Source organism: Corylus avellana, chromosome ca6 (assembly GCF_901000735.1).
Source record: "Corylus avellana chromosome ca6, CavTom2PMs-1.0".
Classification (NCBI taxonomy): domain Eukaryota; kingdom Viridiplantae; phylum Streptophyta; class Magnoliopsida; order Fagales; family Betulaceae; genus Corylus; species Corylus avellana.
The window spans coordinates 2,952,144-2,974,918 of NC_081546.1; the positions used below are offsets into that span (position 1 = coordinate 2,952,144).

Consider the following 22,775-nt stretch of genomic DNA (forward strand, 5'->3'; position numbering starts at 1 on the left):
ATTGCATGGGCATAAAGCTCTTGGACACAAAAACATCTCTTTTTCAAAGCCGGGAAACTTTTCTTGCGGCGGAAGTCTTAAGCATAATAATTTGTTTCTTTTGCTGAAAAGTATCTTTAAATAGACCATTTGTCAAGCACTCACGCCTCCAAATTGGACTTATATTACTTCTGATTAATTTAGATGCCCTAGAGCAATCTATATATATATATATATATATATATGTATATATATATATATAAATGAAGAATAATTGACTTAGAGGAATGAATTTGTGTTCAAATATATCATAGCTAGCTTGATGGACCGAGCTAATATTAAAATCCTGATTCTGCCACTAATTGTTTTTACTTATTATATAATTATTTATTTATAACCTAAATTGTACTCTCTTCATAAAAAACTTTTTTAAAAAAAAATTAAAGAAAAATGGTTGTCCATTAATCTTAATATTATTCATTTGATTTGACAGATACATGTTACCAATTGCAAGTTTTAAATGTTAAACTTTTTATTTTTAATTTTATTTTTGGTCTTATTAACTTCTAACGGGGATCATATGGTAAAATTTTAAAATTTAACTTTAGATCTAATTGGTAGTAAAAGGTAATAAACAATTAGTTATCTGATAAACCAAATTCTAAAATTTTAAAATTGAAGTTTATAAATATTTATTTAATTTTGATGATGGTATGTGATAAACAAAATATTACACTATCTTAATCCTAATATATATATATATATATATATATATATATATATATATCATCCTAATAATTGATAGATAACAAAGTCGACAAAATTATATACTATTGAGTTCGATGTTCTGGTTAAAGTGACAGTCAGCCTCAATCCCAAGCCAAAATCGCATCCTATTGAAACCCTCAAAACATTGCGCTTACATAATATTCTTTGGGGCTAGTAACTTTATTGCTGATAGGATAATAAGTACGGAGTTTTTCTTTAAATTGGGCTGGAAGAAGTTTCTCAAACTTAATCTATAAAAATGCCATATGTCACTTTTCATGTGATAAACATAAGCTTTTTAAATAGAATGTGAGAAGCACATATTTTTTTAATAAGGTATTTTTTTTTCTCAATTAAAAAAAGCATGTGCTACCATGAGTAATGTTAGAAGTTTATTTTGTGTTCTTCGAAAAATGATGTGATTTTTAAAATCACCATTGCGTTTGTGATTGATCACTATTAAATTTCGATCAAATAATAATTTTAAAAACAATTTCATTTTTGGAGGCACAAAAAAGACAGAAGATAAACTTCTAAAATTATTAGGTTGAAAAAAAAAAAAAAAAAACTCTATCTGAATAATACCAGCTTATATATGCTTAATTAGGAGAAACATTATTTCGGGAATTCATTCAAAAATAGTGTTTTAATTTCCATGTCACGTGTTACAATTGTAATTATAAATTATATATGTACCATGAAAAATCACTATTTTCAAATTCCGAAAATATTGCTAGTACGTAGCACGTACTGCTTGAATAATACCAAAAATGGAGTTCAAAACTAAATCTAGGAAAACAACGTTGTCACACGGCGTAAACCTGAAGGCGGCCCTTCTAAAATTACTCCGACATTTGTATAGAACAAAAACTCTATCCAAATAATACCGCTAGTACTTAGGAGAAGCATTCTTTGGGAGATTCATCCAAAAATAGTGATTTTCCATGTCATGTGTTACAGTTGTAATTAGAAATTATATATGTACCATGAAAATCACTATTTTCATATTCCGAAGATAGTGCTCGTCAGTCGTCACTAGCACTGCTTGAATATATAATACCAAATATGGATCGAGTTTGAAACCAAATCTGATAAAACAACGTTTACACGTAGCATGAATCCCGCCGGAGGTGCCCCTGTAAAAAGTAGTGGTTTTGTTATTTTTGTATAAAGAAACCGTCAACATGGATTATTTCTTTTTTCTTTTTATATGGAATTAATTATGCATGTTCAACAATTAGAAATTATTGTCCTAAAAGGGTAGCTCAATCGATTAGGGACTATGAAGTCGAGGTCACTAGGTCAAATTTTCTCTTCCTCTCTTATATGGACATGTAAAAAATAAAAAAATAAAACAACTAGAAATTCTTGGCGATTACCTCTTGTGCTCCTCGTCTCACCTGACACTATACATATATACCACCACACAGATAGAGACACAAACACAAACACAGACACACACCATTCAAAATCAAGACAAATAAACCGATCATCATCATCGTCCGAGATAGCCATGTTGAGCACAACCGGTCAGGTTATTAAGTGCAAAGGTGACCCGCCGTCACTACATATGGGTCACATGGGTCAAACATATATATGTTAATTTAATTGGGACCTTTTTTTTCAACTAATTCTGTCTTTTTTTTTTTAGTGGATATATATATGTTTTTTTGTTTTTTTTTTTGGGTTGGTTTCCACTTTTTGGACCAAGTTTTCCTTGAAGAAATTCTTTCACCATAGTTTATAAAAATTTCACGTCTTATGCACGTGAAAAACATACATATGCTTTTTTTTGTTTATAACGACAAAGTTATAAGAAATTTTATTCAAAAAACACGTTCTTCTCCCACATTATTTAAAAGAAAAGTGTTAGAGAGGTAAAGAGAATTGTCCATAATTTTTTCCAAATTGACGTGGCAAAATTCTTGCCACCCATTGAATTTTCATTTTAAAATTCTGCCACGTCAACTTTGAAAATTTTTTGGACAATTCTTTTTAGTTCTCTAACACTTCTCTATTTAAAAAGCACTTGTTCCCTACATAAAAAATAACACGTCTTTTATAGACAATGTGGGAAAACTTTCTGCCACCCAGTATAGCCCGGGGCCGGCACTGTATTTGGAACGGTACTGTTCCAGCTACAGTGCCATCTAATATGTACAGGGGCAGTCAAAAACCGCACACAATTTTCAATAACAAAACTTAAATTATTCATACTTTTCCCACACAAAACAACGTCGTTTTGGGCATTAAATTTTTTTATTTTTTTTAAAGCAAAATATTAACAAAAAAAAAAAAAAAAAAGGCGGAAAAAGATCGGTGTGGTTCAATACCCTTGGCCAAATGGGGTGGCAGGATCACCTCATTTTAGCCAAATCCGGCATCACCAGCCGTCTGGGGGTGGTGAACCCTCCATCGGGCCACCCTTAGCCAAGGGGCCGAGGTGCATTTGGGGGTGGTGGACCACCTAAGGGGTGGGGTGGTTTTAGAGCCACCCTCACACCCGGCCGTGGGGTAGCGAAACCACCCCAGCCAATGGGTGGTCGATCACCCAAATGCACGGATTCCCCCCCCCCTCCCGGGGTTTTTTTTTTTTTTGGCCTTTGGGGGTGGTAGGACCACCCTTGGCCATCAGGGGGTGTCAAACCACCCCCATACCCATTTCATGAAGTTGTTTGGGCGACCTGTAATAAAATGGATGGTTCGACCACCTCGGCTGACCAAGGAGCCACCGGAGTACGTTTCTCACGTTTTTTTTTTAAAAAAAAATATAATTTAAGTTGTCATTATCCGGTTGTTGGTTAAGGTGTGGAAAACGTATGAATAATTTAAGTTTTGTTATTGAAAATTGTGTGCGATTTTTTACTGCCCCTGCACATATCAGATGACACTGTAGCTGGAACAGTACTATTTTAGCTACAGTGCCAGCCTCGGGCTGTTGGCAACCTTGGGCTGTTGGCAAACACAGCCTATATTCTCACTTTTCTCTCCCCTTTTCTTTTTCCTTCCCTCTTTTTTTTTTTTTTTTTTTTTTTTACTTCCGCCCTTCACCACGCAAACTAAACTTTCCATTTATTTATTTATTTTTACTTAATAATGCTAAATTGTAGCCGCGGTGGCATGGGAGGCTGGGAAGCCATTAGTGATGGAAGAAGTGGAGGTGGCACCGTACCTCAGACACCATTGTTTCCTCGCATATTTGGCCATGAAGCTGGAGGGTATATATACATACCTCCAACCTTTAAACTTCGAAGAGAATTTTAGAAAAACTAGTCTTAGCACTTAATTAATATATGCTTTTTTTGTGGCTTAGAATTGTGGAGAGTGTAGGCGAGGGCGTAAGTGAGCTCAAACCAGGAGACCATGTTCTCCCTGTCTTCACTGGGGAGTGCAAGGAGTGTCGCCATTGTAAGTCGGAGGGGAGCAACATGTGTGACCTCCTCAGGAACAATACTGACAGGGGTGTTATGCTTAGTGACGGCAAGACGAGATTCACCATAAATGGAAAGCCTATTTACCACTTTCTTGGCACCTCCACATTTAGTGATTACACTGTTGTCCATGTCGGCTGCCTTGCGAAGATCAACCCTGCAGCCCCATTAGACAAAGTTTGTCTTCTTAGTTGCGGAGTACCCACAGCTTCGGAGGAGTTCTCTGCATTTAAAGAAGATACAGTAATGATACAGTGATTTATTCTCACTTATTTTTTAGTTTCCATTGATGTGTTTGGTTTTATGCTTGAAAGGTCTTGGTGCCACTTTGAAAGTTGCAAAACCCAAAAAGGGTCAATCTGTAGCCGTCTTTGGAATGGGTGCTGTTGGCCTTTCTGTGAGTTTTTATTCTTGTTTCCATGCTTTATTGCTTTTGTCAACTGCAAAGGATTGTAATGATTTAATATATCTCTTTTGCTGATATTTAGGCAGCTGAAGGGGCAAGAATGTCTGGGGCTTCAAGAATCATTGGTGTTGATCTGAACCCTGAGCGTTTCAAGGAAGGTGAGTCTATATGCAAGCATATATATATATACAAACACATTCAAGAAGTTGCTATTTTATGTATTGACGATGGTGTATTCTTAATCTCTTTGACAGCCAAGAAGTTTGGTGTCACTGAATTTGTGAATCCAAAAGATCGTGACAAGCCTGTTCAACAGGTTAGTTCGTCACATCATGTTAAGTGTTTTCTTTATAGGCAAATGACTTGTGGGGGTTTTCTCATTACCTTCTTTTCTTTTTCAATTTGTTTTTTCCTTTGCTGAGATCAAAGCCAAGACTAGCATGCATAAACTTGTTTTGGTGCATGAAACTACACATCTCATTCCATTGAAGCTCTTAATTGTCTCTGTTTAACATTTGAATTTCGATCGGCAGGTGATTGTTGATATGAAAGACGGAGGCCATGATCTCAGCATTTGAATGCGTTCATGATGTAATCACTACACAAAGTTCTTAATTAGCCTGTTCTCTTTATAAGAGAATAGAGAAATTGTTCCAATTATCGAATGAAATTTCCGCTGAAACTAAAATTTGCTTCTTAATTGTCAGGGTTGGGGTGTTGCAGTACTTGTTGGAGTACCAAAACTAGATGATGCATTCAAGACTCATCCTTTTAACTTTTTGAGTGAGAGGACTCTGAAGGGTTCCTTCTTTGGCAACTTCAAGCCCCGCACTGATATTCCTGGCGTCGTGGAAAAGTACATGAACAAGGTAATCTTAATTTTGTTTCTGTTTAACAACTTTGTGCGGTGACTTTGATGAACAACCATACTTTGAGAACTTGAAGTGGTAATCTGTTGATGGTTTCAGGAGCTGGAACTGGAGAAGTTTATCACTCACTCAGTCCCTTTCGCGGAGATCAACAAATCCTTTGACTACATGCTGCAGGGGAAGTCTCTCCGGTGCGTTATTACCATGGGTGCTCAAGACACTAATTAAGGAGATTGTGCAGTGATGGGAAGATGGCTTTTCTATCTATTTGATAAGATTTTGCATTATCAGCTGTTTATGTTGGCTTTGACCAATATTACATAGAAATAAAATAATTTCACCTATGTTTCCCTTGCCTCTTTAACTATTTTGTTGTTTTTGTGATTATGAAGCTTGTTTCTGCACATGTATACACAGGGCACCTCTTTTCTTTGCTAGCTAGGCCAAGTCCTTTATTTATTATTATTTTTCAAACTAATGCTTTAATTAGATAAATGCATAACAATTATCTTCCATCCAAACTTACCTCACTGAAAATTATTCAGCACCCTTTTTGAATATTCAATTAGCTATCCGTAATATTACATACCACACAAATATCTCACAAATATTTTATAAAAGTAATATGACAATGTTTAAGCCCTTGGATCAGCCATTGTCACATCAGATTTGTAAGATATTTGTGTGGTATATAGTGTTATTCTTTCATTGAAAGCGTTAAAAGACTATCTAATTGGCCTAGGCAACGAGCCAACCCTAACCGACATCTCAGTTGTTTGTGCTAAACGATAATGAAGAGAAGGGATTTAGTGTGAATAAAATCTTACAAATTGACATCCAGCAGGCAATAGCCTTTTTTTCTTTTGATTTGATAGACAATGAAACCGTTCTACCATTTTCTTTATATAAGACTTGAGGGCCTCGAACAGAAAAGGGTTAGCATTGGAATCGACATATATGGCTCATCTCATGCTGTTAAAAGACCCGCCTCAGCCTCAGGAGAAGTGTGTAGCACAATCCCATTTTTGATCTTGTCAAAAGTTTTGTAGTAATAAGTTTGAATACTGCTAAAAAAGAAAACAGTAACCTCGCACATTTTTTTTTTTTTTTTCAATGGCCACTGCAACACACCCGCTACCTTGCACTAACCACCACAGACGGCACCAAACATCACAAAAAATACTAGAAACTTCAAAAAAAAAAAAAAAAAAACTAGTAGGAAACACCACAAGAACCACCGTGAAAGCACACAACACACTTTTTTTTCTTTTTTTTTTTTTTCTTTTCATACTCAACCACGGACTACATCTTTCAAGGCACTGCTCGTGTGGGCACTAAACCCACATGGGCGGGTGTTGCCACCAGATGAACACTCACCAAAACAAAGCAAAAAACAGTAAAATAAACTAAGACTACAAACAAAGGAACAATGATCTAAACCCTAAGGCTTTGATACCACGTTAATAATTTTGTAGTAATAAGTTTAGAGGGAGAAGAGAAGGAGGCTGTTGTATTTCAGCTTATGTTTAACCTAATACAAACATCCTAATATATAGGATTATGAAAATATTACAATGACCAAACTACCCTAAAACCCTAATGACTTACTAACCTTAATAATTATTTTAATAGATCATACAGAGGAATCATTGTAAGAGAGGCTTCTATAAATTATTACCACAATCACAAGTGTAGTAGTAGAAAAATATAATTTTCTAAAAACTTTACTTAAATCTCTTTGAATTGTCATCACTCTTGCAATGTTTTTCCTAAAGTTCAATTCTTTTCAATTTAGTGTATTCATCTTTCAATTGTTTGCAATCTCACTCCTCAGTTAACTTTTCCGTTAATGTTTCCCAAAATACCCCCATTTGTTTTAGGAAAAAAAAATTGCAAATGTTAAGGCATTGGTCCAAATTTAACGGTATTTGCAACTAAAAAAATATTAAAATATTTTTTCTTAAAAAATAGGCATGTTAGGAATTTTGTTGAGATTTAACAGAAAATCCTAATGGATGAAGAACATTGAAAAAAAATTAAAAGTTCGATACACTAAATTGAGAGGTTTTGAACTTTATAGAGAACATTACAAAAATGATGACAATTTAAGAAGAATAAGTGAAGTTTTCCCTATAATGTTTTAGCTAATATATATATATATATGTTGAGTTGAATTAGAATGCTCCAAAAGAGATATTCAGATTATTACAATGTTTAATTATTTATTTATTTCTTGTTGTTAACCATTTTTTTTTAGTTACCTTCAAAATGAGATTTCGCTAACTAAAAAGCTTTCATTGCTGCATAATGTCTCTCCATTTTTCAAATGTTCTTATGATTTTTTTATTTATTTTTTACATAAAAGTGCATTTTTTGGAATTGCCATTGACAAAAGAGTAATGGTAGGAACCATTTTTTTATCCTCTTTTTATCATTATAAAGTTGATATGGTTTTTAAAATTACTATTAAATTTTAGATGAATCATACTTGAATTTTGATCCAATGGTGATTTTGAAAGTCACATCAACTTTAAGAGGATAAAAAAAATGGTCCATAGCATTACTCTATACTATGCATTAAATAATAAATGTAAATTGAGACAGAAATTAATTTTTGAGGCTGAGCTCAACCAAAACGAGGCGTTTAATAATATGTGAATAATTAACGCCGTCTAAAAAAAAAAAGTAATTAATTATATATGCTAGCTTGCGAGAGTTTGAAACAACATTAACTTCTTGCATACTTCAACAAATGTGGACTTCATGTAATAAACTTGTTTACTTGTTGCAGGGGCAGACACCATTAATGTTTCCTCGCATATTTGGTCATGAAGCCGGAGGATATGTTTATCTCTAACCTCTAAACTTTGAAGAGTATTCTATTCGGTACGAGTCTTTGAGTAATTGAATTTAATGCATTCTCTGTGGTCTACAATTAAAATGCCTTACAATTTTAGAAAAATTAGTCTTAGTACTTACTATATGCTTCTTTGTGGCTTAGAATTGTGGAGAGTGTAGGCGAGGGCGTAACTGACCTCAAACCAGGAGACCATGTTCTCCGTATCTTCACTGGGGAGTGCAAGGAGTGTCACCATTGTAAGTCAGAGGAGAGCAACTTGTATGACCTCCTCAGGATTAATACTGACATGGGTGTTATGCTTAATCACGGCAAGACGAGATTCACCATAAATGGAAAGCCTATTTACCACTTTCTTGGCACTTCCACATTTAGTGAATACACTGTTATCCATGTCGGCTGCCTTGCGCTGATCAACCCTGCAGCCCCACTAGACAAAGTTTGTGTTCTTAGTTGCGGAATATTCACAGGTTCGGAGGAGTTCTCTGCATTTGAAGAATAGTAATGATACGTACAGTGATGTATTCCCACTAATTTTTAGTTTCCATTGATATATTTTGTTTTATGCTTGGAAGGTCTTGGTGCCACTTTGAATGTTGCAAAACCCAAAAAGGGCCAATCTGTAGCGGTCTTAATTTGGATTGGGTGCTGTTGGCCTTGCTGTGAGTTTTTCTTCTTGTTTCTATGTTTTATTGCTTTTGTCAACTGCAAAGGATTGTAATGATTTAATTTTTCTCTTGCGCTGATATTTAGGCAGCTGAAGGGGCAAGAATTGCTGGGGCTTCAAGAATCATTGGTGTTGATCTGAACCCTGATCGTTTCAAGGATGGTGAGTCAATATGCAAGCATATATATATATAGGTTACATTCAAGGATAGATACTCTTTTGTTTTCATAGTCTTATTAAGTAGCTATTTTATGTATTGACGATGGTATATTCTTAATATCTTTGACAGCCAAGAAGTTTGGTGTCACTGAATTTGTGAATCCAAAAGATCATGACAAGCCTGTTCAACAGGTTAGCTCAACACATCATGAGTGTTTCTATTCTGTAATCAATCAGTTGGTATGGCAAGCATGCTTGTGGGGGTTTTCTCATTAGCTTCTTTTCCTTTTCAATTTGTCTTCTCAAAGCCAAGACTAGCATGCATAAACTTGTTTTGGTGCATGTAATTAGACATTTTATTCTGTTGAAGCTAAACTGGGTTATGACTTCTGAATTTTATCTAAGTTCTGATTCCAGACACCTTGTCTCTATTTAACATTTGAATTTCGATCTACAGGTGATTGCCAATATGACCGACGGAGGAGTGGATCGGGCTGTTGAATGTACTGGAAGCGTCCAGGCCATGATCTCAGCATTTGAATGCGTTCACGATGTAATCACTAAACAAATTTCTTAGCCAATGACGTTCATGAATGTTTGTTCTTATAAGAGAATAGAGAAATAGTTCCAATTATCCAATGATGTTTCCTCTGAAAATAAAATTTGCTTCTTGTCAGGGTTGGGGTGTTGCAGTACTTGTTGGGGTACCAAATAAAGATGATGCATTCAAGACTCATCCTTTTAACTTCTTGAGTGAGAGGACTCTGAAGGGTACATTCTTTGGCAACTTCATGCCCCGCACTGATATTCCCTGCGTCGTGGAAAAGTACATGAACAAGGTAAGGTTTTGTTTCTGTTTAAGAACTTTGGCGCTGACTTCGATGAACAACCGTACTAATTGATTAACTACTCTCATTTACACCTTTTTTCATAAGCAACTGGAATGGATCGAGTAGTAAGAGGTTTCTACGATATTATACGGAGTTAAATTGTTTTGGGAAAAAAGATGACATACTGAGGAAGTGCTAATCTGTTGATGTTGCAGGAGCTGGAAGTGGAAGTGGAGAAATTTATCACTCACTCAGTCCCTTTTGCGGAGATCAACAAATCCTTTGACCTAATGCTGCAGGGGAAGTCTATCCGATGCCTTATGGCCATGGATGCTTAAAACACTTGGGAGATTGTGTAGTGATGGAAAGAGGGCTTTTCTATCCATTTAATAAGATGTTGCACTTTGGTTTATGAGTCGTGCATTATCAGCTGTTTATGTTGGCTGTGACCTGTTAGGAAAATTGACAATTTATTGGCAACCAATTTCTCACCAGTTCTTTATACGAAAGACAAGTTTAAAAAGAAAATACACGAGAACACACACCAATCACACATGTACACAAATAGTTTATATGGTTCGGCAATATACCTAAGTCCACGGGGCGTGATCCGGTTTCCTTCTTTACTATTGAGAAATATTGAGTACAATAGTACAAGCCTGAACCACTCAAGTTTAATATCACAAACTCAAGTTCTTAACCCCTTGTACACCTCACTCAATTGTCACTCTCAAATACCCAGTAAATAAAAACTCTCTACACTTTGTAAATGCTACAAAGTGCTCTCACTAATTTGAATTTTCCGGATCCCCACTTAACCAAGGACTGCATGTCCTTTTATAGAGACTTAATCACGAAAAAAGGAGAAAAACAATTCTAATTCAATTGCTGCTGGGAAAACGAAACCATCATGAATACAAAGTCTTTTCTATGATGGAGATAAACATTGCAACCTACATGTTTATCCACACACGTTTTCTCCAAAAAATTCAATTCCAAGTTGTTTTTGGACTCATTTTAAAACTAATTTTATCTTCTTATAGATAAATAAGACTTGAGTCCACCAACTTGAATATTGATATTTTTCAAATTGATATTTTTCAGCAATTATCTTCACACTTGTTGACAATTTGAGCCATTATCAACATGACCAATATTACATATAAATAAAATAATTTCACCTATGTTTCCCTTGCATCTTTTACTATTTTGTTGTTTTTGTGATTATGAGGCTTGTTTCTGCACATGTACCCACATGGTACCTTTTTTCTCCTTTATTCCCTTCTCTCCCCGAACTCTTCCTAAATCCTTGCAATTGCATAAAAACCTTAAGAAGCAGTAGACAATATGCAATGCAGCGGCTATGTAAATACTAAATAGCACTTGGGACACTCGTGGCAACTTCGACATAGGATGTTTCATTCTCCATTCTAATGTGTTTTCCATTAGGACAAAAACTTCTAATTAAGTCTATAAAAATGACATTTAATCTTTTGCACATGATATATACATGTTTTTTTAACAACAAAGGTAAAGTTAGAAGAAATGTTATTAGAAAACGTGTGTATTAGGAGGCATATTGATAGGGGTGGAACCAAGATTTTGAATGTGTAGGAACAAATTTCTAGTTAGACTTAGGGAGCGAAGGGATTCTCTTGGGTTTGCGGTGGTGTCCCTATGGGGAGCCGAACGATCAAAGCCACCAAATACGTGATGTCGTTTTGTAGTTGTACGTTAACGTTGGGGTCCTGAGGCTTGGGTTTTGCCTGGCCTGTGAAACGAGGGATGGGTTGAGAGTTGTGGAGGAGGTGTTTGGACGGAGAGAAACTGAAATGAGAGGGAATGACACAGGGCAGGGTAACTTCTCCTCAAAGATAAATGGTAAAAGGAATAAAAAATATTTTTGGTGTAACAATACTGAAGAATTTTTTGGTGAGAGAGAGAAAGAGTTGAAGATTAAATGAATAAAAAAAAAATTTTGTGGGAACAACTGCTGGAGAATATTTGGTGAGAGAGAGTGGGCTGAAGATAAAATAAAAAAAATAATAATAATTTGGGGGGACATTTTTCAGTGATTCGAAATATATATATATATATATATATATATATAAGCTGATGGCTGTTGGTCACGACTATTACCAAAAAGCTCCAATGAAGATGAATATTTCACATGGAGGAGTGTGCATCTGTATGTTGGGTGTTCTTCTGTCGTGCAACCCTTATATATATAATATATACTGTAGCAAAATTTTCGAAAGTTTTGGGGGGACATTCGTCCCCCACCTACACATGTAGGGTTCGTTTGATAAACGATTTTGTTTCAGTTTTGGTTCGATATTGTAGATAAAATTGATTGATGTGAAAAAAAAGTAAGAACGTTTTTTTTTTTTTTAAGTGAAAAAGTAAGAATATTTGGTATTAAAAAAAAAAACAATGTCCCCCCACCTACACATGTAGGGTTCGTTTGATAAACGATTTTGTTTCAATTTTGGTTCGATATTGTAGGTAAAATTGATTGATGTGAAAAAAAAGTAAGAACTTTTTTTTTTTAAGTGAAAAAGTAAGAATATTTGGTATTAAAAAAAAAAATTTGTTTTGTAGAAATTTTTTAATTAAAATAATAATAAAAAATGATTGGTGTGATGTAAAAAGTAAAAAAAATGTTAAAAAAAATAAAAGTGTGATATTTTAACCTTTGCCTTTGCTAAACCGTTTACCAAACGGTGCCATTGGTCCGCCACTGCTGGCTAGGGCTGAGTGTCGGTCGGTAATGTCGGTTTCGGTAGAAAATTTTTATTTTCGCCTTTCGAACCAATAATGTCGGTAAAGTCAGTTATTTCACTGACTTATTCCGTCAAATTTTATTTTATTTCGCATTTCGAACCAAATGCGGTCGGTAAAGTCGGTGTCGGTCGGAAGTCGGTGTCGGTTATGTCGGTATGTGGAAAAGTGGCAAATTTGTCGATAAAGTCGGTGTCGGTTATGTCGGTATGTGAAAAAGTGGCAAATTTGTCGGTAAAGTCGGTCGAAAGTCGGTCGGTAAAGTCGGTTCGGTTAAAAAACCTCTTCAGCCTACCAAACCGAAAAATTCGGAATAAAAAAAATCATGCCGCATATTGTCCGCCATTTAGTCGGTAACGGTCAGTGTCAGTCGAAAGTCGGTTAATCGGTAATTTGCTCAGCCCTACTGCTGGCTGCACCCAAGAGACAACTCTGGGTTTTTGTTTTGGATGCCCAAAAAACAGAAATAGAAAATAAAGATCTTCTTGGCAGATCGAGAGGACTTTTGAGTATTTGAGTCATGATATTAAAACAGTGTTTGAGGATACTTTTGTGGTGCTACACTCTCCTGTAGTCCTGTTCCTTTAAATATCTGCAGTTATGCACGGGACAAGATGCCAAAATGAGCCACACTCACAGTATGGCCACCTCCACTACCCTGCTTTTGCACTTTGAAAAGAAGAAAAGTATCACTAATCACCAATCAATTCTCTCTCTCAACAGGACAAAAAAATCTTAAGATCTCCGAAATACCCAGTAAGCTGTTTTTCCCATCCAATACCGTACGGTGCAGCCATGGAATCAGTTTCTCTAAGGCAAATAATCTCTGCAACCCATCATCAAGGTTTCCAAAGGAGAAGAGAGCTAGCAAACCCAAACCCAATTCACAGAAGAAGGATTCACACCCAAACCGGGCGTTTTTGCTTCCCCGTTCTCTCCACAAAGTCTGATTTCCAAGGTATATATATATATACTGACTTTTTTTTTGTTTTCCATGGAAAAAGAAGAAACTCAGCTGCTTGATCCAACCAAGCCTCTGCAATTTCTGACTCTCCTTGTCGAATGTCCTGTTCTCCCCTGTCGGTATGATCTAAAAATAGATTCAGATTATTCCAATGTTTAATTATTATTTATTCCTCTTGATTATTCTAATGTTAATTTGGAGTAATGATTAACAAAATACTGGCTTGCATAAACAATATGCAGGGGCGGATCTAGGGGGGGTCGACTGGGGGCATATGCCCCCAGTCAACCCCCTAAAAATTCTCCTTAGTCCTTACTATGGAATTTTTTTTTTTTTTTTTTTTTTTATTTTTTTTTTTATGCCCCCAAAGCCATGATTATGCTCCTCTCTCATGCTTCAACTATATATTATGCCCTTTAGTAAATTGAAATTTGAAAAAAAAAATTTGAAACTTAGTCTTGCAGACAAATGAAAGGAAGAAGACAATGAATAGTACTTAAACTAACTAAACGGTGCGTTTTTCTTTTGTGAGAATATTAGTTTTTTTTTTTATTCTAATTGTGAGTGTTTTAGTGTTGGTACGTGGGGATTGGGGACAGCAGAAAGGGAGGCTGGAAGTCACAGTTTACAACAGAGAACAAAAGAGATAAAAAAAACAAAAAAATAAACAAAGAACTTTGAAAAGATACAAGGCCAACCCCAAGTCAACATACCAATTAATGCATTGCAGTGTTTACCTCGAGCAGCGCAGGACCTTCAACTCTTCAAGAATGATGGTGAGTTCTGCAGGAGTAATTGACACGCTAAGAAAAAGAAGCATTTTCAAAGTTTAATGTAAAATGATGGTTATGCCCCTCAAGTCAATTTAATGTAAAATGAAAAGTGTTTTATTATTTTTGACTTGAGGGGCTTAACCGTCATTTTACATTAAACTTTGAAAATTTTTGTTTTCTGCGTGTGTGTCAAGAACTGCCCGTCCCATATAACTCTTCAGTCTCTCGTTAAGGGTTCAGTTGAGGTCTCCTTTCGAAATTTTGCCAGACACCAATTTCAATTCCAAAAGGATCAAAAAATTTTTTCCCAAAGAGACAAGTTTGGAAGGGCGATTGGGCAGTGGGCAGTGGGCAAAACTTGTGTTTGTTTGAGTTGTTTCTAAGATTCTATTGGCCTCAATTTTCTTTAGGTATGTAATTATGTAAATATGTAATTAATTTTTTTAGTTTATAATTAAATTGTTCTTTTGAATTAATTGTTTCAATATTTATGTTGTTATTCAGGATTCAACATTTCAACATATTCTTGATAATAACTTCAACGAAAATTTGAGGTATGTAAATATGTAATTAAATTTTTAGATTTAGATTTAGATTGCTTTTGAATGAATTGTCTTAATATTTATATTGCTATTCAACCTATTCTTGCTAATTATTTTTATATTTAATTATTTATGAATTTATATAGTTTTTGTGTCATATTTTAATTGTATAAATATATAATTGTAGTTGTCTGAGATTATGGAGAAAAACAACGATGCTATTGACTTCCAATCAAATTCTAAACGACCTCGTGTTGAAGTAGATTTAGCAAATCTACCCGGAGATCCTTACTTCAGAAAAAAAATATGCGATTATCATCCTAGTGATAGAGACCAAATCCGAAGAGCATATCTACAAATAGGAGCTTGTCAACCCTTTGACCATGATTTTCCTAAAAAAAAAATTGGAAATACAATGCGTCGTTTTAATCCAGCATGGTTCAAAGAATATAAATGGTTGGAGTACAGTATAGAAAAAGATGGTGCATATTGCTTATACTGTTATCTATTCAAACCGGACTTTGGAAATCAAGGAGGGGGAGATTCGTTTGTTACTGAAGGGTTTAGTAATTGGAAAAAGAAAGAGAGGCTTGAATGTCATGTGGGGGCTCACAATAGTGCACATAATCAAGCTCGACAAAGATGTGAAGCTTTGTTAAACCATAAACAAAGCATCATAACAGTTTTTGACAAGCAATCGGATCAGCAGAAATTGTTATATAGGACTCGTTTGAATGCATCAGTTGATTGTGTTCGCTTTTTACAACAACAAGGATTAGCATTTCGTGGCCATGATGAATCTAAAGGTTCAAATAATCAAGGAAATTTTCTTGAATTGTTGCGGTTTCTTGCTAAACACAATGAAGAGATTGATAAGGTGGTCTTAGATAATGCTCCTGAAAATCATCAAATGATTGCACCACATATTCAAAGAGATATAGCAAATGCAGCAGCAAGTGAAACTCTAGATGCTATTCTTAAAGATCTTGGAGATTCGCCATTTGCTATCCTAGTTGATGAATCTCGTGATATATCCGTTAAAGAACAATTGGCAATTGTGTTGCGTTATGTAGATAAGCGGGGCCATGTGATTGAACGTTTTTTAGGCATTACACATGTTCGCAATACCACAGCTGTAGAATTGAAGAAGACAATTGATTCAGTGCTTAGCAGGCATAATTTAAGTATTAGCAGATTGCGAGGACAAGGATACGATGGAGCTAGCAATATGCGAGGTGAGTTGAATGGACTTAAAACTCTAATTTTGAATGACAATTCGTCTGCTTATTATGTTCATTGCTTTGCACATCAGCTTCAACTCACTTTAGTTGCTGTTGCCAAAAATCACATTCAAATTGCAACTTTTTTTAGTTTGGCCAATAGTATTTTTAATGTTGTTGGAGCATCATGCAAACGTCGTGACATACTTCGTGAAAAACGAACTGCTGAAGTAATAGAAGCACTACAAAATAATGAAATGTCAACTGGTCGTGGCTTGAATCAAGAAATGAACTTAAAGAGACATGGTGATACGCGTTGGAGTTCTCATTATGGTGCAATTGTTAGTCTTATTGCCATGTTTTCTTCTGTTATCGATACGGTTGAAGACATTGTTGAAGATGGTTTAAATTCTGAACAGAGAGCAGAAGCAAATATACTAAGTCAATCACTCAAGACGTTTGACTTTGCTTTCAATTTACATTTGATGAAAAATGTTTTGGGGATTACAAATGAGTTATCTCAAGCACTACAACGAAAAGATCAAGATATTGTGAATGCAATGAAGTTAGTTAAAATTTCAAAGCTGCGCTTACAGGCTATAAGAGAAGATGGGTGGAATTCCTTATTTGAAGAAGTTACTAAGTTTTGTGCAAAAAACAATATTGTTGTCCCCAATATGGATGAGCTTTACCAACCTCGATCACGACGAAAAACTCAAGGCATGAAAAATTTACATCATTACCGTGTGGAGCTTTATTATACTGTTATAGACATGCAACTCCAAGAACTTAACAGTCGCTTTAATGAGGCAAGTTCCGAATTATTACTCTGTGTTTCGTGCTTGAGTCCAGATGACTTGTTTGCGTCTTTTAACAAAGAGAAATTGCTTCGTCTTGCTCAATTATATCCGAATGATTTTTCAGCAGTTCAACTTATTACTTTAGACAACCAACTTGAAACATATATCTTTGACATGCGTTCTAGTGATGAATTTGCAACACTCAAAGGGATTGGACAACTTGCTGAGAAATTGGTAGAGACGAAAAAGGATGTCGTATATCCCTTGGTTTATTCATTGGTGACATTGGCATTGATTTTGCCAGTTGCAACAGCAACTGTTGAGAGAGCATTTTCAGCAATGAATATTGTTAAAAATCGTTTACGTAACCGAATGGGAGATCAATGGATGAATGATTGTTTGATTACGTACATTGAGAAAGACATATTCAAGACCATCAGTAATGAAGAGATTATGCAGCGATTCCAAGGTATGAAGACTCGTCGAGGACAATTGAATTAGTGTTAGTCATGACAAAACAAATTGTAAGTTCTATTTATATGTTCTAGAACATAATGAAAATTTTTGTTGAATTATTCACTTATCCGGTTTGTTATATTTTTGTTCAACTTTATTTTTTTGTATTCATTAAAAAAAATCATGCCCCCAGTAAATGAATTTTCTGCGTCCGCCACTGACAATATGCATATATTATTTTTATTTTTAATTTTTTTACTACATGCACACATTATTTATACACGGCAATATATGTTTCTCTTAATTAAAACTCGCTAATTTGTAGTAGAAGGTTCAGAAATGTTTATTTAATTTTGATGAGGATAGGGCCGTTAGGTGATAAACCAAATATTATTATACTATCTCAATCGTAATAATTGTCAATTGATAACAAAGGTGACAAGATAATACGGTTGACTTGTATTTTATTTATTTATTGGGTAAAGTGACGGTGGTAGAGTAATGTTAAAAATTATTTTTATATATTTTTAAAATAATGTGACTTTTTAAATTGTAATTAAATAATAATTTTAAAAATTACCTTATATTAAAATAAAAAAATAAATTCTAGAATTTCTTCCCCTGGTTCCAAACCAAAACCGCATCCACCCAAACCAAAACCTTGTGCTTTAAGTACGTAGTATTTGTTTGGTCAATTTTTAACGAAGTTTGATACAATTACAATTACAATTTAATTTTAGTATAATTTTTAAATTATTTTTTTTTCTCTAATTTAAGGGAGTTGAGATTTTTGGCAGCTTGGGGTCATTCTAGCTAGCGTCCGTCAAAGTCTGACGTGGCCATTTTTTTTTTTTTTAAATTGAAGAAGAGAGATATTAAAGGAAAATTTAAATTTAAAGTATTAGCACTAAATTTGAGATATTAACACCAAATTTGAGATATTAACACTAAATTTAAAATGATCAAATTTCTTTTGAGTAATATAATCTCTAAAAGATTAACCTTTTACACCTAAATTTTAGTTTTAAATCTAAAAATAAGTTTTAAAGTATTAAAAATTAAATATTTATTTATAAAAATTTAATTAAAAAAAAAATATGATAAAATTTATTATTATTATTATTATTATTATTATTATTTTAACATATGTCCTACGCTAGGCAGCCGCATAGCAGGGACTCAATTTAAGGTTCTCTCCTCCACAGAATTTTTTTTTAGTTAAATTTAAGGTAAATTTAAGGTATACCTCTATTATTTCCTTTTTATACGAAGAATAATACCAAATCAAGGAGTTTGAAACGAATGTTTGTAAAACAGCGTTACCACGCGGCGTTGAATCCGGAGGCGCCCCTGAAAAACCACACAGTGGTTTTTGAAAAAACAAACCTTGCAACTTGGAATTAATTATATGCTTGTTTAGCAAGTTGAAAAGTCTTGGCGATTACTTTTGCTTCGCTCACTGACACTATATATACCACCGCAGGGAGAGACACAGACACAGACACGAGTCTTTCACAATCAAGACAAAGAAACCGATCATCGTCATCATCATCATCGTCCGAGATAGCCATGTCGAGCACAGTAGGTCAGGTTATTAAGTGCAAAGGTGAGCCGCCGTCCCCATCAGATCTTTTCTGCTATACGATCTTGGTTTTACTGGGTTCTTTGTTTCCAATTTGGGTTCGGCTCTGTACTGTTGCATGGCGGTTTTGGTGATCAGTTGTCACTTATTTTCTGAAATTTTTTTTTTTTTTTTCATTTTATTTGCTGGCTAATGCGTTTTTTTTTTTTTTGTCACTGGGTTTAGTGTTTGAATTTTCCTGGTTTGATTCTTTTCGTGGGTGTCATTTTGTAAATATCCAGATTGTTTCAGATGCATGGCCTTGTTTTTTCCTTTTTTCTTTTTCTTTTTTTCTTTTTTTTTAAAAAATAAATAAATAAAAAATAAAAAATTGAACTTAGGCGTTTCTGGTCTCTGTTGAACGTTTTCAGAATAATCTTTTTTCTTTTTTCTTTTTTTTTTTTTTTCCGATTATCGAGGATATGGTGTTTTTGGGTTGTGATTTGCTTTGTGATTGTTGAAAGATGTTACTATTGGAAAAAAAAATCTCTCTGTTATTAACACTGCACACTGAAACTTCTAGAAAACCTCTTCCATATGTTTCTCTCTCTGCTCTTGGTTAGAAAACGCATTTCGCTTTTTCAATTCTTGATTTACATAAGTTGATGCCTCTTCCTTGTATCATTCTTGGAATTTTAGTATTTTGTTTCGATTAATCGCCTAACTGGGTATGCGTTTCCTGTAGCCGCGGTAGCATGGGAGGCTGGTAAGCCATTGGTGATTGAAGAAGTGGAGGTGGCACCACCTCAGGCAAATGAAGTCCGCGTGAAGATCCTCTTCACCTCCCTTTGCCACACTGATGTTTACTTCTGGGAAGCCAAGGCAAGGGGATATTGAAAATACTCGTTTGGAAACGTTTTATGCTGTTTTCGTTTTGGAAATTTTGAAAACTTGTTTTCAAAAGTTTTAAAAGGAAAATAGAAAACAATTACGTTTGGATCACTTTGTAGTTGAAACTCAAACTCAAACGTTCCTTTGTGTTGCAGGGGCAGACACCATTGTTTCCTCGCATATTTGGTCATGAAGCTGGAGGGTATGTATACCTTCAATTTTGAAGAGTATTCTATTCAGTACGAGTCGTTGAGTAGTTAAATATAATGCATTCCAATAGTAAACTTGATCAGTTGTTGAATTCCTTTGCCTGCAGACTACAACTAAAATGCCTAAGAATTTTAGAAAAACTAGTCTTAGTACTTACTATGTGCTTTTTTGTGGCTTAGAATTGTGGAGAGTGTAGGCGAGGGTGTAACTGAGCTCAAACCAGGAGACCATGTTCTCCCTGTCTTCACTGGGGAGTGCAAGGAGTGTCGCCACTGTAAGTCGGAGGAGAGCAACATGTGTGACCTCCTCAGGATTAATACTGACAGGGGTGTTATGCTTAATGACGGCAAGACGAGATTCACCATAAATGGAAAGCCTATTTACCACTTTGTTGGCACCTCCACATTTAGTGAATACACTGTTGTCCATGTCGGCTGCCTTGCGAAGATCAACCCTGCAGCCCCATTAGACAAAGTTTGTGTTCTCAGTTGCGGAATATCCACAGGTTCGGAGGAGTTCTCTGCATTTGAAGAATAGTAATGATACAGTGATTTATTCTCACTAATTTTTAGTTTCCATTGATGTGTTTGGTTTTTTGCTTGAAAGGTCTTGGTGCCACTTTGAATGTTGCAAAACCCAAAAAGGGTCAGTCTGTAGCCGTCTTTGGATTGGGTGCTGTTGGCCTAGCTGTGAGTTTTTCTTCTTGTTTGTATGTTTTATTGCTTTTGTCAACTGCAGAAGGATTTTAATGATTTAATTTTTCTCTTGTGCTGATACTTAGGCTGCTGAAGGGGCAAGAATTGCTGGGGCTTCAAGAATCATTGGTGTTGATCTGAACCCTGATCGTTTCGAGGAAGGTGAGTCAATATGCAAGCGTGTGCGCACACACATTTAAGGATAGATACTTTGTTTTGTTTTCATAATCTTATTAAGTTACTATTTTATGTATTGACGATGGTATCTTAATCCCTTTGACAGCCAAGAAGTTTGGTGTCACTGAATTTGTGAATCCAAAAGATCATGACAAGCCTGTTCAACAGGTTAGTTCAACACATCATGAGCGTTGCTATTCTGTAATCAATTAGTTGGCGTGGCAAGCATGAATTCTGGGGGTTTTCTCATTAGCTTCTTTTCTTTTTCAATTTGTTTTCTCCTTCACTGAAATCAAAGCCAATACTAGCATACAAAAACTTGTTTTGGTGCTTGAAATTACATTTCTTTTGACTTCTCAATTATATCTAACTTCTGATTCCTGGCAACTTGTCTCTGTTTAACATTTGAATTTCAATTGACAGGTGCTTGCTGATATGACCGATGGAGGAGTGGATCGGGCTGTTGAATGTACTGGAAGCATCCAGGCCATGATCTCAGCATTTGAATGCGTTCATGATGTAATCACTACACAAAAGTTCTTTGCCTGTTCTCCTATAAGAGAATAGAGAAATAGTTCCAATTATCCAATGACCTTTCCTCTGACACTAAAATTTGCTTCTTCTTGTCAGGGTTGGGGTGTTGCAGTACTTGTTGGAGTACCAAATAAAGATGATGCATTCAAGACTCATCCTATGAACTTGTTGAACGAGAGGACTCTGAAGGGTACCTTCTTTGGCAACTACAAGCCCCGCACTGATATTCCTGGGGTCGTGGAAAAGTACATGAACAAGGTAAGCTTTTTATTCTGTTTAAGAACTTTTGTGGTGACTTTGTTGAATAACCATACTAATTGATTTAAAGATTCTCATTTACATACATCTTTTTTCATAAGCAACTGGAATGGACTAGTCATAGGTTTCTAGGATATTATACAGAGTTTAATTGTTTTGGGAAAAATGTCATTACTTTGAGGAAAGCTATTGTGTATTATTAGGGCTAATCTGTTGATGTTGCAGGAGCTAGAACTGGAGAAATTTATCACTCACTCAGTCCCTTTCTCGGAGATCAACAAAGCCTTTGATTTCATGCTGCAGGGGAAGTCTATCCGTTGCATTATCACCATGGGTGCTTAAGACATTAATAAGGGAGATTGTGGAGTGTTGGGCAGAGGGCTTTTCTTTCTAGTTAATAAGGTTTTGCATTGTGGTTTTTGAGTGTTGCAGAGAGAACAAGCAGTTTATGTTGACTTTGACTTATATTACCTATAAATGAAATTTCACCTATGTTTCCCTTTGCCTCTTTTATTATTTTGTTGTTTTTGTGATTATGAAGCTTGTTTCTGTCCATGTATCCTCAGGGTACCTCTTTTCTCCTTTATTCCTTATTCTCCCCCCCAAACTCTTCCTAAATCCTTACAATGGCATAATATATATATATATATATATATATATATATATAAGTTGTAAAAATATTATTAAAAAAAAAAAAAATTCCAACTCACTTCTTTCACTAATTAATCTTGGCGGGCATCAAAAGACTTAGGACCTGTTTGGGATTGCGTTTGAGAGGCCTAAAAGTACTTTTAACACTCACTGTTAAAAAAGCTTGTTTGAAGAAAAACGTACTCGTTTGGTAACAAAATTAAAAGGGTTTTTAACGGTCCAAAAAGGCGTAAAAATGACTAAAAAGCACTTTTGGCAAAAACTTAAAAATGAAGCTTTTGTTCAAAAGCTCTTTT

At 35.1% G+C, this 22,775-nt stretch overlaps 1 protein-coding gene and 1 pseudogene across 1 annotated transcript; both read left to right on the forward strand.

Annotated features, from left to right (window-relative positions):
• Positions 1-2,260: 2,260 nt before the first annotated feature.
• LOC132183643 (alcohol dehydrogenase class-P-like) lies at positions 2,261-5,737 on the forward strand (annotated as a pseudogene).
• A 2,468-nt stretch (positions 5,738-8,205) lies between these two features.
• Positions 8,206-22,341, forward strand: LOC132183965 (uncharacterized). The gene is given in 20 exon segments (XM_059597443.1): positions 8,206-8,293; positions 8,454-8,780; positions 8,886-8,941; positions 8,943-8,972; positions 9,064-9,139; positions 9,267-9,328; positions 9,594-9,689; positions 9,814-9,975; positions 10,185-10,298; positions 13,453-13,705; positions 18,986-19,108; positions 19,809-19,945; positions 20,110-20,156; positions 20,344-20,669; positions 20,771-20,853; positions 20,946-21,021; positions 21,143-21,204; positions 21,460-21,555; positions 21,667-21,828; positions 22,054-22,341. Coding segments are annotated over 20 exon segments (2,493 nt in total). The 3' UTR covers positions 22,171-22,341.
• The last annotated feature ends 434 nt before the right edge of the window (positions 22,342-22,775 follow it).